The sequence below is a fragment of the Haliotis asinina genome, chromosome 7 (assembly GCF_037392515.1).
Source record: "Haliotis asinina isolate JCU_RB_2024 chromosome 7, JCU_Hal_asi_v2, whole genome shotgun sequence".
In the NCBI taxonomy this organism is placed as follows: Eukaryota; Metazoa; Mollusca; class Gastropoda; order Lepetellida; family Haliotidae; genus Haliotis; species Haliotis asinina.
The window spans coordinates 37,553,512-37,578,445 of record NC_090286.1 but is presented as its reverse complement, the minus strand read 5'-3'; the positions used below and the strand labels follow the sequence as shown (position 1 = coordinate 37,578,445).

The window sequence follows — 24,934 nt, the reverse complement described above, 5'->3', positions numbered from 1 at the left end:
TCCATTTGATATACATTCGAGGAAAAGTTCAGATATTGTTTATGTGTTAGACTAGATTTTATAAGAGCATTTGAGAATGTAGGAATGATTTACAAAGACGTTCTAGTTATTGGAACTAAGGAATCCCCATATATTCATGAGCAGCCCCTGCAGGGCCCGTTGTAAATAGCATAAGCTTGTGTATATTGTTCTGCATAAAACAGTGTAATTATAGGCGGGCGTATCTAGCAGCGCCCATCACGAACATATGCAAACTGCCGTGTGATTTGTTCATATGAAAGCAAACACATATGGTACTAATGGGCTTAATTTTTGTCAGAGATGCTGGAGGATATCTTATGGAAGCTATACTTGAATTCAGAAGGTATTTACGAACCTGAACTGTTTTAATCTTGAGATATGACAGAAATCTTCAAAACATTTTAAGCGATTAAGATCTGGTACATTATGTTGAAAGATGAAGGTAGGAATGTGGTTATAACATATTGATATTACGTGTGGTCTTACATTACTCATTACTATCTGTATACTACAATATTTGTATTACACGTTGTCTCTTAAATGCATATATACTAAGTCTAATAATAATCTGATCTCCAGACGTCATGGGCAGGCTCTAATCGCATATAACAGGTCAAGTAAATTGTTTTAATATCTCCCAAAGTGTAAGGTCTTAATATCAGCTTTAAAAATATCAAGTGAGGCAGAACATCTTAGATCATAGGGGAGCGAGTTCCAAAGTACAGTTTACGTATTCTGAACAGTTCTGGCACCAGATGATGATAACTTGCAGAAAGGAATACAGAGGAGGAGCGGATCAGCAGGATGAAGGCTTCGTGTAGGCTGGTAGACCGAAATTACAATGTATATGAAATTAATCTATCCCAAGAGGTGTACGTACATCTTGATATGAGAACAGACAATTCCTACTATATAATGCAGTGACATGGTAGCTGTGTGTATACCGGTTTGCACCAAATCATGTGTGTTTCATTACGTATGAAATGTACATAGCCACATGCACTCATGCACAGTTCACACAATTAATTCGAAATGACACGGTGCAAAGTGAAAATATGCTGGTGCTAAATATGAAACCTCATTTACAAGGATCGGGTTGATTGATCACCTGCCTATAAGACGCCAAGGTTTTCATTCTGGAAACGTATTTGTCCGGAAACTCTCAGAAACGTGGCTAGTCCTGCTCAAACGCTGTTTCCATGAGTATATACTTAGGACGATTTTCTTTTTTAAAAATCCGAAATCCAAACACTTTATTCATCTCATCAGAAAAATAAGATAGTGACTCTGTTGTCGATATCTGTTTCAGGTTGCCAGCAGCGGTAACCTCAAGGAGTTTGAACGAATCTACAATTTAGACCCATCTCGACTCAGCGTTCAGGACTCTAAGGGAAGAGCACCCATCCACCAGGCGGCGATCAAAGGTCGTATACAGATACTAGACTTCATAAAGAAACATGGAGGAGGTAAGATTACATTTTGATGTACATGGTTGACACTGATCACAGCTGATAGTTTACTGTTATGGATGGATGTATGTGATATAAAACTGTTTAATGGGTGGTTCTGCCATCCCACTGTGTCGTTGTCTAGAAATAATTTGATTTAGATTCTGCTCACCGTAATCATCCACGTTGATATATCTATAAGATAAACACGGCGGACAGCAATGTCGGAAAACAAAATATCTTAATACAACATGCTTGATACGAGGTCATATATCTTCATTACGTTTTTTAGACTAAGACTGAGTAGTAAAGATTGGGTTTAGAATTGTTTTCCAGCAATCCGTGTTTGTCGCAAGAGGCGACTGACGGGATTACTTGGTTGGCACATGTCATCGTATCCTAATTGCGGAAATCGATGCTCATGCTGTTGATCGCTGAGTTGTCGGGTCCAAGCTTGATATAGATGGAATATTGTTCCATACAGATTGAATATTGCTGAGTGTGGAGTTAAAACCTAAATATTCGTGTCGTCAAAGGCTTGTAATCATGTGTTTGAATACCGGTTATGTTTTAGGTGCATCAGCATTATTTTTTCAGTACCCCTGAATGCCCCGGGGTAGAATAGGCCTTCAGCAAACCATGCTTGCCATAAAAGGCGACAATGCTTGTCGTAAGTGGCGACTAACGGGATCTGGTGGTCAGGCTCGCTGACCTGGTTGACACAAGTCATCGGTTCCCCAATGCGCAGTTCGGCGCTCATGTTGTTGACCACTGGATTGTCTGGTCCAGACTCGATTATTTACAGACCGCCGCCATATAGCTGGAATATTGCTGATTGCAGCGTAAAACTAAACTCACTTACTCACTTCTTCAGGTGCATCAGCACAAACCCATATTCGTTTAATGTGTCGAAGACCTGTATTTCTTCAGGCATTGGTTCCAAAGTAAGTTGACACTAATGACATGACGAGAAACGTCAATCGGCGTTAACGCATTCGATCGGGGCTGTGAGGTTCTCTTTTTCACGGTGAAGACCAGGGTTGCCTACATGGGTACAATTTGTGAAGCCTATTTCTAGTGTCCCCTCCGTGATATTGCTGGAATATTGCTAAAAGTGGCCTAGAACCCACTCACTTATCAGACGATTGAAAGCTTAAACCCCTGGGCTACCCCACCGCCCCAACACTGATTGAAATTCATACACAGTTGACGATTTCGTCATGACTGTTAATGATAAACAAAATGACAACTGTATTCTTCAGACCTCAACATTAAAGACAACACCGGCAACACAGCCCTACATCTCGCCGTGGAGATGGAGCAGGTGGAGAGTATTGACTTCCTGGTGGATGGTGGGGCCGACGCCGCCATCATGAACGACAAGTCTATGCCTCCGGTGCATTTAGCGGTAGATGGGGGACTCTACAAGTCGCTGGAGGTGAGTCCACTGGCCGCTGCTGCAAATATATGAGACCATTATTCCCGCATCATTGTTTCATTGGGTGATGAAGACCTTTCTCTGGCAGCCTGACGTCAGAGCAACTTCAATGCAACTCCTAATACGGTATACTACTTAGACATGGCCTTCTGTACTAAAGATAGAAGTTTATGGGAAGTTAGTTCCATTCAGGAAGACGTAACAAAATATGAAACGTTCATGAACCCATCCGCATTGTTCAGCATGTTACCAACGATAGGTTGAACCATGTGACTTAGAAAGTTCCAGTTCTGATTGAACTGTTAAACTGAGCAGATAAGTAACGAACTGTGCGCTATTGTGTTTGTTTTAATGTTTGGAATCAACACTGACGTACTGACGTTGCCTCCACAGGCGTTATTAAAGCACGACATTGTGAACGTGAACCAAAGAGGTGAAGATGGTGTCACAGCGCTTCACATATGCGCCCTCAAGAACCAAGACGCCTGTGCCAGTTTGCTGGTCAGTATTGGACTATTCCTTATCAAATAACCACGTGGAGTGTTGTATATATTCTGTATTATTACCTGCCACATAAAGGCAAGGAACAAAATGCTGTTCGTTTGTGTGAGATGAAGTGAAATGGTTTAAGATTATTAGCTGAAAGGTTTTGTGAACGTTCATAGGGCAACGTTTTATTCGGGGTGCTTTACGTCGTGTTCGGCAGTAAGTGTTGAAATTCGCCTGAAAGTTATTTTTCAGAGTTCCCGTGACTAAAGGACGATATTTTTTTTTATATTTCCCATCTAAAGATTAGACCTAGACTGTCTCCCTTTGTCTGTTTATTGAAATGATGTCCCAGACACATTTTAAGTGAGCGTTTTAGTTCAGTTTAGTTTAGTATAGTTGCATAATGATTGCATGTTGTCATGTTATTCTCACATACTTCTGCTTCTTTTGGCTTCATGCAACACATCCAGGACGTGAAATTTCATTATGATGACATGTGTTCAGACTTCACGCCATGGTGTTATACATGTACACAAGACAGCAACATTCAAATCATTAGTTCCCTTATTTTGTCGGTTGTGTATATGTGTTGACGTTCTTCGTCAGCTGGAATACAACGCCAGGGTCTGCATGAAATGCAACTATGGTTTCTACCCCATCCATCTGGCAGCAAAGTCGGCGTCCGCTGAAACCCTGGAGGTCCTCATCCAGGCAGGTGAGTAGCTGCGTGCATCCGTGCTCCGAGTCTGAATCTCTGAAGACTACTCTTCTATGCTCTCGTAGAATTGATATAAATATTCAGGAATACTATTGGAATTGTTCAAATAATGTGAGTCGCAGAATGACGATGCATGGACCCCTTGCTCCCTTGGTACTGTCAGGGTACCGTTATTAAGTGCAAAGTTAGCTAATGCCAGTCCATGTAAAGGTATGGGGATCAGCATCACCTTGTCATTAAGATCGTTTTGTACAACTGCACCCTGATCTTCAAAAGATTGCAAATTTGGAGAGAAAAAATTATTCAATTCATTATTGAATTTAAACATCATATGAGAAAGTAAAGACTAAATACCTCAACGAAGTTTAATATTGAATTATCCTTATACGTCTGGAGGTATAAACAAACAACGACAGTTGAGTTATTCAAATGTTAAATTCGTGAACAATAAATTTTCGAAGCTTAGCAGTGTCGTATTGAAATAGTACCTGCTGTTCATGGAGTGAAGCTGTGCCTTCCTCGGTAATATTTTTAGAACGTTTGCCATATTCAAAATCAATGTCCTCTCCCTAGGAATAAAGAATGGTTACAAGAGAGAGGACATCTTGTCCTTTAAAGACATGGAAAACAACATGCCTCTTCACTCTGCTGTCCATGGCGGGGATCTCAAGGTAAGAAGTTTTACCGTTTAATTCTTGGCCATTCTGACACACCCAGAATATATATTCTCAGTCAGTTAGATCGCTGATCTACTGTATTGGAGATTAAGTTCCTTACTCTGAGAGTGTGGGTTCAGAGGGCTTTTGTCATGGCCTTACACAAATTATTGGGTCTAGCCAATCAGTTGTCAGACTAGGTTAGAGCAGTGACTTTGTGTGCCTTATGCTGAGTGTCTGGGTTCGAATCCTTGGAGTACCAGAGTTTGTACTGACTGACGAGGTTAGATTATTGACTTTGTGTCCCTTATTCTGAGAGTCAGGATTTGAATCCCAGAACTAGAATATGTACAGAGCAAGTGTGATCCCAAATATAACACGTGTGATACTCTAACCTTGATATGGCTCTTTCGTAAGGACTGGGAGTGGAACTTAACGCTGTAAATAGCCAGCTGTGAAGTCGGGTAGATCGTTGAAGCAAATAACCAGCTACGGCAAGTCCTTGCTCAGTATGACCAATCCATGTTGTATGCCATATATATTCATTCAATCCAGGAAGTGCTACAGCATAATAATAGAAAACAGATTTATAGTCTGATAAATATTGCTAAAATATATGAATTACACAGTACTATATAATATGTTGTCAGTTGTTTTGCGAACCAGTGGATGTGTATGAATACACAATGTGATTTAGAAAGTGGTCAACTGTAACGTACGTTACATTTGGTTTTACACTTTCTCATTAAAATACTGAATCCATTACTTTTGTTGCCAATGGGTTGAGTCCCATCCATGTTTCGGGATTCGAAATCTATTCAGAGAGTGTGGGTTCGAATCGAATGGGACTCAACCTAACAAAATTAAACTTTAGTTAAATCTCTACTTTACTGAGAAAGTGTAATTCCAAATGTGGCATACGTTATAGTGGGTGCGTAGCCTAGTGGTTAAAGTGTTTTCCCATCACGTAAAAGATCGGGTTCAGTTCCTCACATGGTGACAGTGAACTCTTGTTCTGGTATCTCTACCATGAAATTTGCTGAAACGATGCTTAGAGCAGCGCACGTACCATACTCACCCATATAACGTAAACGTAGCATGCTGGAAGACGGAATATTTGATTTTGCTTGTATCATAACAGAGACTTTGTGTACGGGCATGTGCCCTCGAGACATATGCGTCTTGCGTTACAAATGCAAATACGCTTTTCCGGCAAAGCGATTATTGAATGTGTACAATACTGTAATAGATATGCCTGTTAATACATTGAACCGTTTATCTTCTGTCAAGGTCGTAGAGGTCTGTCTTAAAGCAGGAGCGCCTGTCAACGCGCAACAGGTAATGTGCATGGGCATGAATGAATGAGTTTAGTTTTATGCCGCACAAATATTCCAGCTATATTGTGGCGGTATGTAAATAATCTAGTCTGCACCAGTGATTAACATCATGAGCATACGGGTATATACGCAAAAGGGTAACGATGAAATGTGTCAAGCAAGTTAGCGAGTCTGACCACCCGATCCCGTTAGTTACCCCTTACAAGCATGTGTTACTGAAGATCAGTTTTAGCCCGGATCCTCAGGAGTTGTATGGGCATCGAGACATTTGGGCATTTACTTGATTCTATATGAAAGTAATTCAGGGATTTGCTAGGATTTCCTCCAAATCAGGCGTATGTATGTTACAACTACTTACCATATCAAATCAAGTTTACAAAAATATTGTAATATTATTGTAATGCATTAAATTAGGTTACTGCCAGCTATTATATTGATGGATGTAGCTTGACCCTGTCAGCAATTTTCAGCAGTTTTGGCCACACTTAACTGTTAAATCCAACTTGTTTAATCTTATTTTAAGGACGACAAGTCGACCCCTCTTCACTTTGCATGTGCCCAAGGAAATCTGGAGATGATCAGGACGATGCATGATATGCAGACAGATAACTTCATCTCCGCCATCTTCATCACCGACGTCCAGAACATGACGCCATTACACAGGGCAGCCATCTTCAACCATGTGGCGGTCGTGGAATTCCTGATTGAGAAGGTGAGTCCACTACTCAGTCAGTCGGGAACGTATAGCATAATAAACACATTCGATCATGGCATGTTTGATGGATAACAAAAGGAGTCTTTATCGCGACGTTTCAGAGCTAATTCTTACTCCTTCATCACCACTCATCCTTTATAATAAAGAATAAAGAAAAACGCTGTAATCCATAAAGCGTCTCACGTATTCATGTTCGTCCAATTCCAAATGCCTTTCAAGAACTGCAAATTCAAACAAACCTGTGTGACAAGAGAAGCCATTTATCAATGGATCTATTATTCAAACGTCTTTGACAAGAATTGTATTTCTGTGTGGATATTGCCGCCAATACGTGTTGTTATTTAATCGTCCAGGGCGCTGATGTGGATGCAAAAGACATCCAAGACAGAACTCCTCTTCTGTTGGCTGCTTCAAAAGGAGGCTGGGAGACAGTCACGTGTCTCCTAAGCAACAAAGCAGACATCAAGGCCAAAGATCACAATAACAGGAACTTCATGCATCTTGCTGTCAAATTCGGTGGCAAGTTGAAAGAGTTCGGTTGCAGTATTTTGCAGGTAGGGGATTATGTTTATCATGGAATTTTAACCAGGTCCAAAAAAAGATGATTGCTACTATGGTTTATGATGCCAATATATTACTGGAACGAAATGGTTATTCCATAGGGTATACAGCATTACCTGAACGAGAAGGATGACTTTGGGTGTACACCTCTTCACTATGCGTCCAAGGAGGGGCACCTGTTGGCCATAGACGACCTCCTGAATATGGGAGCCGTCATCAGTCCCAAGAATAACATGAAACAGTCTCCTTTCCATTTCGCTGCAAGGTAAGCTTCTGTCCTTCATGGGAGACTGCTTACGTTAAAATAGAACATCTTTCAGTATGAAATACATGAACCTTTTCCACCAGCAATTCTTGATATATCTGATATAAACACTAAGATCTCTACCTGACATCCAACCTTATTCCATCTTTTTGGTTTGAAATGCATGTCTAACCAGGTTCAGAAACAGAAAATACAGTAATGTACTTTAATGTCATCGGTTACTATATTCAAAGCGGTGTGATGTTTTTTCCGTTACATCCCATTCGCATTTCATAGATCATTCATCCAAATGATATCACTACTAACCCTAACCCTAACCCTAACCCTAACCCTAACCTGTGTAGTTTGTTTGGCACACATCAAGGGGAGAAGCATCAAACATTCAAAAAAAGATTGTAGTTCAATCCATGTAATCCATAACTTTCCAATACTGAGTATCAAATTAGACTTATCGATTAATTTTTGGTCATGGCCAGATACGGACGTTTCAACACTTGTAAGCGACTTTTGGAGAGTCATAACGGGCCCAACATCATAAACGAGACTGACGGTGATGGCCGTACCGCCCTACATCTTGGCGCCCTCAACGGTCATGTCAAAGTGGTGACCCTTCTTCTACAGAAGGGGGCTGTGGCAGCTAGGTAAACACTCCTATCCCCTAACACAGTGTCACAGTGCGTATCCGTGTTTACGTATGCGTTTTGCCTCTGTGATTGAGTCAATGTGTCTCTGACTGAGTAATTGTGCGATTGAACGTTTCTATGGGAATGAGTCTCCGTCTCAAAAGTAAACGTGTGTATTTGGTATAAGTAGGCTCGAATTTTTATTTTTTTTATTATGTTTGTCCACAAAATTGTGTATCTCACCAAAGCAGCAAATGTCTGAGGCCCACGTCACTACTGGCATCCCCTATCAACAGTCTCATAGCGCAATGATGCAACTGAGATGATGTTCAGTTCTCACAATTGTTGAAGTAGAAGTTGAACCGTGTTATAATACGTTGTTCCAAACTGAAAATACTGTTAAAATTGATTATGACTAATTACTACTCCCTCACTCCTACTTCACTTTTGTAAACTGTAATTTGTGGCCGTGTAAATTCGTCGACAAGTAGTTGGTAAGGGGATAATTAAGCGGGTTTGAACACCCGCCCCCGTGAATCCACCAATAATATCGGTAACTTAATATTATCTTTCTTCACGCTAGAAATGTAGTCTCTCTTGCACCAGTATACCACGAATAAAACTGGCACACATTGAAGAATTGGTTAAGATTGCATGACTTTTACTCATGCCTGAATGGATGACGTGAAACCTGTGAGTAATGATGTCAGCTATAGTACATTTCTCACGTTATCTCGCGATGTTTCAGGGACAGAGATAGCAATACGCCACTCCACCTTGCGTCGTCAAACGGCTATACACAGTGCATGAGGCTACTGCTAGGGGTGCACGCGAACCTACTCGATGTCGCCAACGTGAACGGTGTAAGTCTAGTTTGGTCTTCCTGTAAGGTCTATTTATTCCTCATTGGGCGTTCGAAAACCACCTGATCATGAGTCCAAACCCCAATGTGGCATATTTCAGGTTTGTATAAAGTATTATACAGCCTGTAATAGGTTTTCCTACCACAAGAAGCCGATCTATTTTGCAACTGAAATATGGTTCAAAGTTACGTTGATCCAAATTCACTAACCAATTTATGATTTTGGGGGAATGTCGTCATTGTAGGCACACTTCATATTTCTTGAGGTCAATTTCTTTGACCGATCCAGATATACATTTGGATGTAGCTCAGAAAATGGGATTAAGTTGAAGATTGCTTCAGTTATTGTTGAGACAAATTTGGTACTTGAAACTGTGTATTCGTGGAGACAACATGGAAGGTCAAAGGAGATCATAAATGTTCATCCATAACCCACTGCTAACAAAACGGTGGTTAGGTCACGTGTTACATGATAGCCAATCAAAATGAGTTAAGTTCAATTGCCCATCTTATAGGACACGGCCTTGCACGTGGCAGCTCTGAACGGAAACACGAACGCGGTGACCCTTCTGATGACCATGGGCGCCGAGTTCAGCAAAAACACCAATGGAAGGTCATTCTTTGACCACGCCATTGAACAGGGGAAATCTGAAGTTGCATTGGGCATAATTGGTCATGACAGGTTTGTTAGTTATTTTATACGTATGTTTGTAAATGTTACACCGATGTTTCTGATTGCTCAATTCTAAGCTTTATTCTACTATAAAACGGCCCTATGTTAAAAACACTTTAGTCATCGATGTCATGAGCATCGACCAACGCAAAAGGTTTGTTGAAGACCACTGCTTGCCCATAATCACTATCATGCTTACCCAAAATCAGAACAAATGTATTGGCTTAGACGTATGTATATGTATCGCATTTCTAAATGTTTAAATGTCTCAATTTCTTCTGTCAATACTTTATTCTCTACAGGTGGGAAGACGCTATGGACCTTTGTTCCAACGTGTTCTGCGCCCCAATGATCGGTCTCATCCAGCAGATGCCCGAGGTGTGCATGGTAGGTATACCCAGAACTTAACATATGTAAATATTTCCGACATTTATTTGGTGAGTTAAGTTTTACTCAGCAATGTTCCAGCTATATGGCGGCTGTCTGTAAATAATCGAGTCTGGACCAGACAGTGCAGAGTTCAACAGCATGAGAATCGATATACGCAATAGGGAACCGATGACATGTGTCAACCGTGTCTGACTACCCGGTCCTCGCTGAGTCGCCCCTTACTATGGGAATGGGCTGCTGAAGATCATCTCTAGCCCAGATCTTCAAGGTCAATCATTTACTGAAACAGACTTTGTAGGGGTAATCCTCATGCTATTTTCTTAGAGTGCAATAGATTCAACTTTTCCAACACTGTTTTTACATGTAAGCAAAAACATTATAATAACCATAATCTGTTGTTTCATTGTTTCAGGCCGTGCTAGATAGGTGTCAGACTCCGTCCAACCACGACAAACGAAGCAAAGATTACTATGTAGGTGCACATGTACCATAAACTCCATAAACAGTTCTTCAAATTCTTCACCATATTTCGTCATTGCATTATAGCTACGCCCTCTGCAGCTATCGTGTGAGTGAGTGAGTGAGTTTAGTTTTACGTCGCACTTAGCAATATTCCAGCTATATGGCGACGGTCTGTAAATAATCGAGTCTGGACCAGACAATCCAGTGATCAATAACATGAGCATCGATCTGCGCAATGGGGAACCGATGACATGTGTCAACCAAGTCAGCTAGTCTGACCACCCGATCCCGTTAGTCGCCTCTTACGACAAGCATAGTCACCTTTTATGGCAAGCATGGGTTGCTGAAGGCCTATTCTACCCCGGGACCTTCACGGGTCGCAGCTATCGTGTAGTTTCATCTTGGAGGTATAACATGCAGGAGTGAGTGTATAATGCCTCAGCGTCATTGTTTAGAGGACGATATTTACCCCGACGATATTTATACTATCCTGCTTCGATCTTTCCAGATAGACTACAATTTTAAGTACCTGCGGTGTTCGGCCAGCTTCATGTTGCTGAAGAAGAAGCGAGGGGAGGAGTTTGAGCCTATGCCACAACTTAACGTAAGTGTAGACTACTCATAACACTACCCCGTCACTTCACTCCAGGACCCTGATCAACTAGCATTACGACCTGTCGGAACTCTACAGCACACCACAGGCTTACGAATGCCAGAGCGTTACGAACACTTTGTGGATCAGGACCTTGTATCAAACACCAATATCGTTAGATGACTGTCATTATGAAAAAGGCATCCACTTTACATTTCAAAATTCATACACCTCATAAGTTTTAGTGTTAAAACAGTTAATCGGACACTTGCATAAATTCTTGAATGTGTTAATTTTCATCTCCTGTATTTAAAAACGTGACAAAAGACAGAGTACCATTTACCACCGATGCCCAGAGACCCAAATAGAATTTCCAAGATTGTAAAGTTTTCAATATTGGAAAATAGGATATTTTTGGAAATCTCATATTTCCCAAATTGGAAATGTTTTGGAACCACCATCTTTCCAAAATTGTAAATGTCTTGTAAACATCATCTTTCCGTGATATTTACAAGCTTGTAAATGTAGACTTTTTTGCAGTGATACCTGTTCAGTCCAAAGAATAAATAATCTACATGTAGCATTTACCTCTCTTCCAGGCTATGGTGAGGAACGGGCGGGTTGATTGTCTGTCCCATTCAGTTTGTGTCAACTTCCTGCAGATGAAATGGTAACTACCAAATGTACAGAATAAATTTATGTTCAAGTGCTTACAATTTATAATTCAGATAACATTCGAGTTGCCTACACCCATGCTTCGTGCTCTATTCATCCTGGAATAGATACCTTCACTCAACACTAACAGGTCTACCTGACCAATACTTGTGATCAAGCTCACACGAATGACGTGTTTAGAGGTGCTTTGAACACTAGTTCAGTTATGTCGCTGAGCGAGCGTAATGATGTGGGTGGTATTCAGTTTGCATGTGTGTGCTGACAAAACTAGACAAATAATTCGGATTATCCGGAATTCGAAAAATTAAACTTGATACTTTTATACAGGAACTATTATGGGAAGTGGATCTATTCTGCCTACCTCTTTATCTATATCGCCTATCTGGCCCTACTAACAACCTTCATCATCAACCACGACTCACTTCAACATCACGACGCTGGCGTCATTGACAATAACACCATGAAGATGCTGAAAGGGAACAGCAAATACGGCTACCGGGTACGTCGTGATTGTGTCAAATACAGTGATATTTGACTGTGTCAGTAGTGACTCATAGTGATACGGAGTGGTGGGGTAGTCTCGCGTTTACTCCCCAACACATGTGAAGCCCACTGCGCCGAGTGGTGGCACAAACCAGACCTTAGTTCAAAGAATTAGATGGATGAAAATACACCAGTATTGTTAATACAGTATATTACCTTTGTGGCGAATACGTTTAGAATGAACTGTCTGCATCTTGCAGTAAAGCATAGTCGAAATGCTTATGATGAACTATGGTTATATCAAATCAATCGATACGTCAGCGTCCAGAGTTCATTATAACCGCTGTTTACTGTATCTGTGAAAATACAACTACGAACCTTCAAACAGGATTGCTTTAGGTACACTTTAGTATTATTTTGTGACGCAGTGTGCAATGAAAGTAAATACATATGTGCTACTGCTAAGAATATAAATGAAATCATTCAGTACCTTTATTATACCCTGAAGTTTCTCTGGAATTTACTGTAGTGTTATTTTGTCTACAGATTTATGTGTTTGTTTTCCTTACAGTTCAAACCAATGTATGCAGTGGTACTGTGGTTGATAGGGATATACGCTGTTATCAACATGATAAAGGAAGTATTCCAGATGGTAACCCAGGTAAGATTTGTCTCCCAGTGTAATACATGACATCGTATCATGATTCAGACCACACACTAGGATTCTGTATCTAACTGATCACTCGTTCCGTTCTAATCCTTTACAACACACAAATCTGTCTCTCAGTGTACAATGCATGACGTCGTACCATGATTCAGACCACATACTAGGACACCCTAACTGATCACCCGTTCCGTTCTAATCCTTTATAACACACAAATCTGTCTCTCAGTGTAATGTATGACGTCGTACCATGATTCAGACCACACACTAGGATTCTGTATCTAACCGATCACTCGTTCTGTCCTAATCCTTTACAACACACAAATCGGATCCACACACCACAATCCTTTGGGAGAACACAATCCTACATCATATCGTAATGTCATGCAATGCAAATTTAGCCCACTTTATCGTGCTATCTTTATCCTGTTCACAGCCTCAGTCCTGAGACAACACCACAGATCCTTTCGGACACCTGAATCATATACAACATTATTCTATACACCATTTGAACCACGGGACGACGTAATTATCCTTTAGTACCGTCTGAATCTAAGACATTCATATATCCCTCATTGTTCTTTGTTTACCATTATGCCCTAACTAACAGGACCAGATACAAAGTTTCCTGATCTCTTTAAGCATTAAAACCCTCTATCTCAAAAACCATGACCCCGATTCTCTCTGAAAATATCGAATAAGCCTATCCAACAACCACATAATCTTGACACCATGTTGACAATTTGACTCCGATAGCAACCTTTAAAACACACCCAAAGGCTAGGCAATTGGTCAATCTGAATGGAACATATGGTAACCGAAACCCAGGAATACAAAAATCTAATTGTGGTGCCGTGGTAAATAGTATGCCTTTAGGTTTCTGATGGTGTATGCGGTGTTTCAGAAATGGCGCTACTTCATGGACAAACAGAACATTCTGGAGTGGTCCCTGTACATTGCAACCATCTTATTTATTGCCCCCTTCTTGTTCCATCTGTCCTTCCACTGGCAGTGGGAGGCAGGGGCCTTGGCGGTCTTCTTGGCCTGGTTCAACTGTCTCGTCTTTCTACAGAGGTAAGCAATGACGCGGACGTTTACAGAGACAATTCGTCTTTCAGCATGTTTTCGGTAGTGAGCTATTCTGGTTGACCCGTTATATCGTTACTTTTGAATGGGTGGCGCATCGTTCACAAATCATTTAGCTATGGGATTAAGATGCATGAAGGCATATATTTAATATATTGGGAATGCGCATTTGCAAGATGTCCACTTGCTTTTCAGACCCAAATACATTAAGTAATGAATTCCACGTGGCCTGTGTGGAAAGCCTATTACACTAAAGCATGTTGAAAATAGAATGTCAAGCAGCTGCGCAATTATTGAGTATTGTGTCATACCAACTCTCCTAGACAGTTTAACCTTGTCACAGTGCCACTTGTGTTGTACTCTCCGCGGTACGGAAGAGGAAATGAAAATATGTGAGAATGGCAGTAAGAAGATGTTTGAGACATGTCCCGTCCTATTTAAGGTTTGACTTCTTCGGCATCTACGTGGTGATGTTCCTGGAGATCTTGAAGACTCTCCTGCAGGTCATCTGTGTCTTCTCCATCCTCATCATAGCCTTCGGCCTCGCATTCTTCATGCTGCTCAAACATGAGGTACGTTTCATCCTTACCTCACCCTCAACCTCACCCTCGTCATCAGCCTCACTTTCAACCTAATCTTCATCTTCACACCCATCCTCACCATCAACCTCACACTCAGTCTTAATCTTCATCCTCACTTTCATCCTCATCCTCAACTTCACACGCAGCCTCATCTTCATCTTCACACTCAGTCTCATCTTCATCTTCACACTCATCCTCATCCTCATCTTCACCCTCAGCCTCATCTTCATCCTCACACTGACCATCTATATCCCATAATCTTCACCTTCACACCAACTTTTACGCCCACCATGAGTTTCAAATTTACATTCTCCATTTATCTTTTCATCACCCTCACCCTCTTCCATTCAAATATGAAACTTGCCCGTAACGATGTACTTTAAACGCTACCATTTTCCAACCTCAGGCACAACGCAACCATTGTCTCTACACAGTTTGTATGGATGGTAAAATGTGCGACTCCACGGGCATTAGTCTCGTGGTTTCAAACAGAAATATATTTCCCAACACGAAAAAAAATATTATCACAACTATCAATACAATATCCTATCATCAACAAAATAAATGTAAATGAACCTAGAAACGTATTCAACAGTTGACACCTGTTTATTGAACAACATTATAGACAAAGGACGTCCACAAGAAAGGCATTATTCCATGTTTAATATCTACTTTCCACAATCCATCTGTGTTTGGTGTTAGTAATTTAACCGGGTGCATCCCGTAAAGCCCTTAATCACTATTTACTTTGAAAGGAAATCACAGTGAAGCACGTCATTATCGTTCTGAATCTGTTCGGTTATTAAGGAGCATAATGATCTGCAGTTACTTTATCACCTAGTACGTTTCGTCACGCCAAATTTACGTACTCGTGTTTGTTTTCCATTATAGTAGTTTCATCCACGGTTCTACATAGGAAATGATTAATTGATAATCTTTCTGAACAATGGAACCCATATCCATAAATACACGGATTAAATAGTAATCCTTTGTAGGTCGAAATTATCCGTTGACTATTACAGCAACTATTAAGGGTGGCCAGCCTCTCGTTGGTTCTTGTACTGGAACTTTAAAGCACTTGTAAAACCTCGTGTAAAACGTGTACGCACTTACTGGTAATTTTTCATGTGATACAGTTACTTTGTAACAGCTTGAAAGCAGTCCTGTGTAAACAGAGTCCCGTTAGCAGTTACCATACGTAAACACACGTGAACGAAGTCAATTCTCGCTGATTGTCCTCTCTAGCCACCAACAGCGCCCATAAACGTTTAGCGGAATACCGCGTGTGAATTAACTGTGGGGGCTTTTAAAGTCCATTATAAATTTGCAAGTCATCTCTTAATGCGATAAAGTAGTCCTGTTTTTGTTTAACTAATAAATATTCAACGTTCACAATGAACGAGCTATCGCAGTTGAGTGATCACGGATTTTGATAATTTGCTTGAGGGAGTTAAAGTACATGTTTTGAACCTGGAACTGGGACGATGATTTGATGGTCAGATCTCTTGTTATATGAACATTCCGTATTTACATGACGTTAAACAGTGACCCAACCGAACGAACTAGTTGTAACCACAGTGTCACAATACTGCAGTACTGTGTCGAGAATCTAAACACATTTATGTTAAACATGTTAAATAAATTTCTCGTTTAGACATGTTCATGTTTTAACATGTTTAAGGTTGCTGTTACCTGTTAATCGTGTTTAGGGTCAAAATGTGGAAAGGATTATCCTGTATGTTCATTGTACGTCATTTGAAAATGGCCCCATTTCTCGAATACAGTGTTGAATATTTTGGTGTTTTCTGAGTTCAGGATTCGAGAGCCTATTCTAGTCCTGGGTTGGCGCTGTTGAGGACCGTTACCATGATGTTGGAGATGGACTATATGGAATCCTTCAACAAACCCTTCACCGACGACCTCGGCAACACCCTCCACTTCGGCACATTGACGTTGTTCCTCTTGGCTGTGTTCGTTCTCCTCATGCCTATACTTCTCATGAACCTCCTGGTAAATTTGTAACATATACACTGTGTACAATTTCCTTTTCTCAAACATTGTAGCATCCCTCCTCTTAAACCATGAAGTCAATGGCTAACAAAAACACCAAGCTACACCTTGTAGAATCCCGATTCATAAACCCTTTTTAAACCATTATATCCACGACTAAAATATACACCAAGCTACACCTTGTAAAATCCCGATTCATAAACAATTAGGTACATGCAAATGTTTAACATATGCTCCTGTAGAATCCACAGAGGTATGTGAAGAATCCTTGGGATGCTTCTGGTGAAAAAGCATATACACAGAGGTACACTGTACAGAATCCTATATCTATAATCCTCCTGTTTAATTATTATCCGATACAACTTACATCGAACATCGAACACTCACGGCTGCATACAGGACAGTTTTGATAAAGTTCGATATAAGAGGTATATCAGGCATACTCGAAAGCATAAATACATTGTACTCTATTGCATTGTACAGATTGGTCTGGCTGTTGGTGACATCGAGTCTGTTCTGAGAAATGCCCGCCTCAAGAGACTAGCTATGCAGGTACGTAATGCTGTCACACGTAGATGTTACAGTTCCCTACGGAAGTTGTTTTGGTGTCACTATCCCCTACGTAGGAGTTATTTCGATCTACGTAGGACATAGTATCTCCTACGTCGGAGATAATGAGAGTAAAGAAGGTTCACTGCAGCCCAACTACGCTTCCATAGTCTTTTCCTACATCTCACTTTGCCTCCTGAATATACTTAGTTATTGGTTTTCACAAGGTGAATATCACACGATATTATAATATAATCTTTTTCAACACATTTACACCACAGTTACCTTTCTCGTTGCTATATTGAAATATCAACCTGTATAATATGTTCCAAAGTTTTCATGTTCACTACCCGTATACCCATATACGACATTTTCTGTGACTGCAGGTTGAGCTTCACACAGATATGGAACGAAAAATGCCGAACCAGCTATTGACCAAAGTGGACAAGACCACCCACCGTATCTATCCCAACAAATGCAAGCACATGGTGTCTCAAGTACGTAAATGTTACCATTATGTAGAAGTGCATAAAATACATTGCATTCTGCATGTTACATGTGCTGAATAATCATTACTGAATACAACTCCTGTATATATATATATATTACTACCGGAACGATGGATCCCTGATTATCCCTGTAGTTATTATGATTATTTGGTAGCCACATGTTTTCATAAAATTATTGTTCTGGACAACGCCATTTACTGTTTTGGCAATGTGTGAGAGACTTGGTATGTTTCACGCCGCCTTACAAAATATCGTGGCGAGGGACACCACAAATGGGTCTGACTAAATGTTTGTACCCATATGAAGACTAGAACATGGTCTTCTGCTGTACGAGTTAACACCACTAAGCTACCAATTTGCCCCCATTGTTGTATTCTCGAGCACCTCTATAGATATCAGTGTCAAGATTGAAGAATATTAGTCATGTGCTGTTGAGAGAATGAATACAATAGTCAGTCGACCGATTTTTTACCTGCAGTCATTCAGTCATGGCGATGCTTACTGCAGAAATGATCCCTGAAAGTATGATCAATGACCTCAAAGTCATTGTCTCCGCCAGGTTATCCTCTGCCACCGAGTAAGAACAAAGATTGCTATATTCCAACTTGTTTTATGTTGCTTACATATCTTGTGTTTCCCAGCTGCTGTCAATGGTAATGTCATATGACGAAGATAGCAGTGACTTTGCAGACGGCCAGAATTGTTACAACAACTATATATACGGAGAACTCTACAAGCAGAAAAATAGGTACGTAACTATGACCAAACAATACCCAGACTCTGTTATCTGACGAATCAAATGGACGTACACGGCGATGTAGTGGTGAAAACTATACGAATATATCTTTGTCAATTGGCGAAAGCACACTGTGCTCTCGGGACGAAAATAAGCATGCTCTACTCTACCAGTAGAAACCAATCCTGAAGCCATGAGGATCCGAGTTAGAATTGGTCCTCAGCAGTCCATTTTTATTGACAAGACGCGACAAACGGGATTGGGTGGTCATTCTCGTTGATTTGGTTGACACGTGATACTGTATGCCAGTTACGTTGATCGATGCGCATGATATTAATCACTGGATTCTCTGGACGAGAGGCCATTATTTACAGACTGTCGTCATACAGGCGGGTTTTTTTGGAGGGCGGCGTATAACAAACAGAGCCGCCTCTGACATAAAAAGACTCAGTTATTGTTAGTTGCATGACTTCGCAGTGCTCCTGATATGCAACGGCGGTCTGTGACCAGACAATAAAGCTTTCGACCAGGACATCCAGTGATTATAATGGATTAAGTTTACAGATATCGTTAACTTATAGCGTATGCCCCATCGTCAATACCCGTCACATTCACCTACACTGAAGAACAATACGTGTCTATCAGTAAGTGTTGTGAGTGAGTGAGTTTAGTTTTACGCCGCTGTTAACAATATTCCAGCAATATCACGGGAACTGTACCCATGTGGGGAATCGAACCCGGGCCTTCGGCGTGACGAAAAAAATGCTGTAACCGCTACGCTACTGCGAGTGAAATGTTATGATCGGCGACTCACTCGTCACACATATTCAGTCTCCAATCACTCTGTAACGAAAAGCTCCAACAGAATAGGCGCAGCTGCATGCGAACTTTTACAACCTGCGTCCTGCTTACGTGCAATTCGGCAATGATGTCCGCTTAACCGAGTGACCATAACACGATGGGATTGTGGACGTCGCAATTCCCTGAGTGTGGATATCACTTTGTGGAGCTTTCAGAAATCATAACTTTATTCCACTAACTCTAACCCGAAACCCGCATCCAAAAATTCTACTTTTGCTGTCCAACGTTGAATGTCCTATAGTCAGTCACTTCACTGTATCCTTTCCGTTGGGCAGAATGAAGGATCTGAGCGCATCCGTCGACAAGAGCCACCAGCTGCTGCGGCTGATTGTCCAAAAGATGGAAATTCAGACCGAGGATGAAGTGTGGGATGAGGGGCTGTCCCCCTGCGACAGTCTGGAGTCCATGCTCCACCCCTCGGGCAAGGGTGTGTGGCCGTCGTCCAAGAGTGGGAAGCAGCTATTTCAAAAGTCAATGGTTGTCTCCCGATGGAAGCGCAACATGGACAAGATGTGATAAGATGTGATGAGAAGTGATGAAGATGGATACAGAATAGAAAATCGGACTGAGGAGTTGAAAATACAACTCTATGAAATGTGAAACCATTTAAAAAATAAGGGTGTGACGAAAGAGTGAGTGTGACTTTGGTGTGTAACGGCGGGGTGTTGAATTGCTGAGGACGCTCTGGAAAACGGTATGTTCACATGGGTTGGTATGCAGAGCAGAACGATTTAACGAAAAGAGACACGAACTTAAAGTTGGAAGTGCCAGACTACAGGGATCATAACAGATGTCGCCATTCAGAAGATGCTTAAATCGCAAAAAACATCTGTTTTATGTCAGATCTTAAGCGAAGGCAAATCAGGTTTTATTGTAATGTTTTACCAACAAAATACACTGCAACTGATGTGAATGTGGTCGGTCTACGCAGGTAACCTTCCCTTAATTCATGAAGATCGACTTCATGGTTGTACAGTTGGAATCGCAAAACTTCAATAACAATTTGATATTCTATAATGTATTTTTTATTTGGGAAGAAATAATGATAATGCATAAAGTTTTGAGTAAACCAGACATTTTATACTGATAAAATGACCTGAATAAATCTGTTTGAAAATGCAAATGATGTGTATCTGACATTAACTCCAGCAACAAAACCAGACATTGTAGGAATCGATCCCAATTATTTCCATGGTGATGTTTACTTCCACAGTCTCGACAAGAAGTAAACCTCTTGTACTGAGCATATTTCTTGTCCATCGTAAACAACATATTCCATCAGCTGAAGCAGACATTCAGATATTCTGAGGACATGAAGTATGGCGTGACGACTACTTCATACATTGAGAAATTTGATGGCGACACGATAAGCATGGTTGTGCTGCCCTAAACCTTCCCAAACAAGAAGACAAAAATGTCAAGAAGTGCATTTATTTACACCAATAATTGTTTTATTGTTTACTTTTTTGTGTGTTTATTGTTCACGTACAACTTTTCCAGTAATTACGTTTCAGTCATGAAATAACGTTTCATACATGTGCCGATCAGTTTTACCTTTTTAGGAATAATGGAAGAAAAAACAATTTAGCATCACTGATAAGGTGTCAGTACTTAAATTTGCAACAGAATTATTTTTTAAACCTGAAGCACTTTCATTGAAAGCAATTTCATTTAGAGGTTGAATCTCGTCTATATTATTATCGTGTAGTGTGCCTCCTACGTTGTCAATTTCATACTGCACGTGGTTATGTGATTTGTCATTATGCTATTGTATTATCATTTGCTCATTAACCTTTTACTTATGTTTGGAAATTAAATTTCTATCTGTTCTGTATGAACGTGTGTATATTTTTCATGTAGACCATGGTGTGCACATGACTTGGTGTATTTCTGTATTGCTTCTATAGTTAATTGCGGGTGTTGATGGAGAGTGTGAAACACGTGTTGGAACACTATTCCCGGACACCCCTTAAAACAACCTGCAGCAACAATGCACCAACAATGCGTTAAACTTCAGTCAGGTACAGTTACCTTCTTTCATTTGGAAATGAGCCAGGCCATTGATTCAGAATGACCATTGATGCCTTTATAAACGAAATAGTTATTAATTGTTTGTACACTACGCGATGTGCCTTAAACATATTATACTATGAGACTTTTAAAAGTGGAATTTTGCCAAATGTTGATATATAAGGCCGTGAGACGGTATTACCAGCTTATGGTAAACGAATCTTGGTGTACCTTTACCCTTAAAAACAACAAGCGGGTAATAGTGTCAATCTGTGAATGTATCTCGTGCCAAATAATATTTATAGATGTATTTTCGGACTCGTCAGATATCGGTACATGCGTCCTTCAGGCACTCTAAGGAGGTCTCGCTAAACGCATACTTCAAGAACAATGACGTTCTTTTATTTCCATTTAGTTCCTGAAAGCATAAAAAAGCCATGTTGATACTAGAACATCCGTGCGGTTATGCATTCTATGGGTCAGGATGACTGTGTTTTAGCAATTGTATTTATTACAACCTCTGAAATCTGTTTATGGTCAAACCTCAAGTCCTTGTTCAACATTGTAATAATCTCAGAGACAACTGGGAAGTGTAATCACTCACAACAGTTTATCAGACACGATGGCATGTTTATTCGACTAACACTGAACACGTGTTTCAGACTCACAGTATCGTGTGTTTGCCCAGGAGTGATTTATCAATGGATGTATTGAGTACAAGAGACGCAAAGTGACGGTTTACTAGTGTGCATCTGTTTCAGAACCTTATAGTTGACATGGCCATCGATCCGACATAAAACACTATGTTTACCGTGGTACCTTGGCGTCTCTGTCCTATAACCAAACAAACGGGTAACCTTCTCACTTGTCATTTTCCTTCATCACATTTACCCCTTAAATAATCTTCTGTGTAAATTATCAGCTGGTGGTGTGATTAGATTTGCCTGATTTTATCATTGTTACGGCACAACATTGGTCCAGTATGTCTTTGGAGACATTTAGGACTTGCGTCTTTTGTACATCTGTTATTGAGTTCCTGTTGTGACAAAGTAGAATATACTGTTATTAATGTATTGATGTTAGTATCTGTCTATTGTACCCGTTTAGCATGATGGTACGTTCTTATCCAATGTATGTATTTCAAGGTACAAGTATTTAAATATGGTTGGGAAAAATAAACATCATTATAAGTATTCGAGTACCACTAAGAGGTTTTTCAAATGCTCTAATGCCTGTATATCTCCTTATTTACATGTTAGAGCTAGTTGTATAAGCACATGAATACAATCAACCTCATTTTCGCGACCAGCAATACATGTAAATCCTTTAAAAGTAGAAACTGTCAACGACAGATGACACGATATTTTGAACACTATTATGAAAGGTTCGTGGGAGCCTGAAGGTAACGGGGATTTGTTGTCTGCCTTTGTCAACGATTCACCGCCTCACTTAGACATTCGCCTGAATCCGTATAAAACATATGGATGATTCCTGTGATACATTTGTCTCTATGTCATAGTGTGTGATTATTGTTTATGTATTGAGTAATAAAAGTTGTTGTTGATATAGGAGTGTGTTGTCTTTCTGTGAGTCCACACACTACACATAACACCACACACCTCACATCACACACAACACCACACATCACACACACACAACACAATACCACACACTGCACCATACCACACACACACAACATCACACCACATCACACACTACACATAACACCACACACCACACATCACACCACACATCACACACACACAACACAATACCACACACTGCACCTCACCACACACTGCACTATACCACACACACACAACAGCACACCACATCACACACAACACTACACGCAATACCACACACCACGAATCACACCACAAAGCACCACACTCCACAGAAAGCTAAATATATATTCTGAAGACACACATAGTTACTCAGACACACTGCAGATGACAACACACCACAAACAAAATTGACACATGCTATCACATATAAAATACGAGATACAAGACACCACAAGTACAATATACAACACGAGATGCAATACCTTCCACACAACAGCTCAATATTACATACACATTGCACGTCTCGACAACAAATGACTCCATACAATGTAACGCGTACATAATGCAAGCAAATGCCCAAAACTGCATCTCGCCACATACACATCATGTTAACACATTCGGAGCACCAGAAATGCAAAACCACGCATGAAAACGCAGCTGTATAAGTTTTTACGAATCGAAACATCAACCCACATTCACGTTACGATTGCAACATCACCTACACTTCACATGTAAAACACCAGATACACTTTACGTGTATAACATTACATGCACTTCACATGTACATCACATACACTTCACATGTACCACATCACATACACTTCAGATGTACATCATCACACTTCACGTGTACATCACATACACTTCACGTGTACATCACACACAATTCACGTGTATACCATCACACACACTTCACACGTACATAATCGCTTACACTTCACATGTACCACATCACACACACTTCACATGTACAACATCACACTTCCCATGTATATCACATGCACTTCATATGTACAACATACCATACACTTCACACGTACAACATCACATACACTTCACATGAACATCATCACATACACTTCACATGTACAACATCACATAAACTTAATATGTACAACATCGTTTACACTGCACACGTACAACATCACATACACTTCACATGTACATCATCACATACACTTCACACGTACATCACATGCACTTCATATGTACAACATCGTCTACACTGCACACGTACAACATCGCTTACACTTCATATGTACAACATCACATACACTTCACATGTACAAACATAATAATACAAAACAACACTAGCTGTAATTAGAAACTAAAACAAGATTATATTTTACATTCTATTCACAATTTACATGAAAACATGAAGACAGAAATATCCTGACACAGACGGAGACATATTGGGTGCAACATGAAAATGTGCGCTTTCCTATCTTTCAGTACATTGTAGTGTTTGCTTGACCTCCTTCAACACAAATCATAGGTTTTTCCACCAGAATCTGAGTTGTTTATGATCTTAATATTTGAAATAAAGCAAAAAGAGATACAGTCACTGATTTCCTGGTGATGAGGTAGCGAGAAACGAGGAAGGTGAGTGAACCAGGGTGTCAGCGCGTGCGGCTGACCAGTCACGTAACACTGACATACAAAGTTGAGATCAAAGTGAAACGGACTTTGATGGTTCAGTTCAATGTGTACGAGACTTTTACATGTCAAATGCATTGATGAATGACAGAACATCGGTGAGGGCAAGACGTGAGCGTCATTGACTTGATAGTCTCAATAACTGGAACAAGTGTTAGATCTCGTCAGTGTGTTATAAACGCTATTGTGAATGGGAGGCTGGATCGGTTATGAGGAGGTTATAACAGCCTGTTTATATTTACATCGTGATGTACACCTTTCTTAAGAGGTCTTTAAGGCATCTGAATTCTTTATGT

General features: G+C 40.4%; 1 protein-coding gene across 1 annotated transcript in view; it reads left to right on the top strand.

The window, feature by feature from the left end:
- The window catches only part of LOC137291803 (transient receptor potential cation channel subfamily A member 1-like), a 33,567-nt gene extending 10,587 nt beyond the window's left edge, over positions 1–22,980 (top strand). Inside the window, exons 2-26 of the mRNA XM_067823334.1 lie at positions 1,331–1,487; positions 2,732–2,907; positions 3,301–3,408; positions 4,003–4,111; positions 4,688–4,785; positions 6,061–6,108; positions 6,631–6,819; positions 7,176–7,376; positions 7,485–7,648; positions 8,125–8,289; positions 9,020–9,134; positions 9,649–9,815; positions 10,109–10,193; positions 10,609–10,668; positions 11,167–11,262; positions 11,850–11,920; positions 12,253–12,424; positions 12,980–13,069; positions 13,977–14,146; positions 14,601–14,730; positions 16,555–16,749; positions 17,233–17,301; positions 17,685–17,795; positions 18,449–18,555; positions 19,680–22,980. Of these exons, the coding sequence (XP_067679435.1) occupies positions 1,331–1,487; positions 2,732–2,907; positions 3,301–3,408; positions 4,003–4,111; positions 4,688–4,785; positions 6,061–6,108; positions 6,631–6,819; positions 7,176–7,376; positions 7,485–7,648; positions 8,125–8,289; positions 9,020–9,134; positions 9,649–9,815; positions 10,109–10,193; positions 10,609–10,668; positions 11,167–11,262; positions 11,850–11,920; positions 12,253–12,424; positions 12,980–13,069; positions 13,977–14,146; positions 14,601–14,730; positions 16,555–16,749; positions 17,233–17,301; positions 17,685–17,795; positions 18,449–18,555; positions 19,680–19,920 (3,294 nt within the window). The 3' untranslated portion in view covers positions 19,921–22,980. The remainder of the gene's footprint in view (positions 1–1,330; positions 1,488–2,731; positions 2,908–3,300; positions 3,409–4,002; positions 4,112–4,687; positions 4,786–6,060; positions 6,109–6,630; positions 6,820–7,175; positions 7,377–7,484; positions 7,649–8,124; positions 8,290–9,019; positions 9,135–9,648; positions 9,816–10,108; positions 10,194–10,608; positions 10,669–11,166; positions 11,263–11,849; positions 11,921–12,252; positions 12,425–12,979; positions 13,070–13,976; positions 14,147–14,600; positions 14,731–16,554; positions 16,750–17,232; positions 17,302–17,684; positions 17,796–18,448; positions 18,556–19,679) is intronic.
- The last annotated feature ends 1,954 nt before the right edge of the window (positions 22,981–24,934 follow it).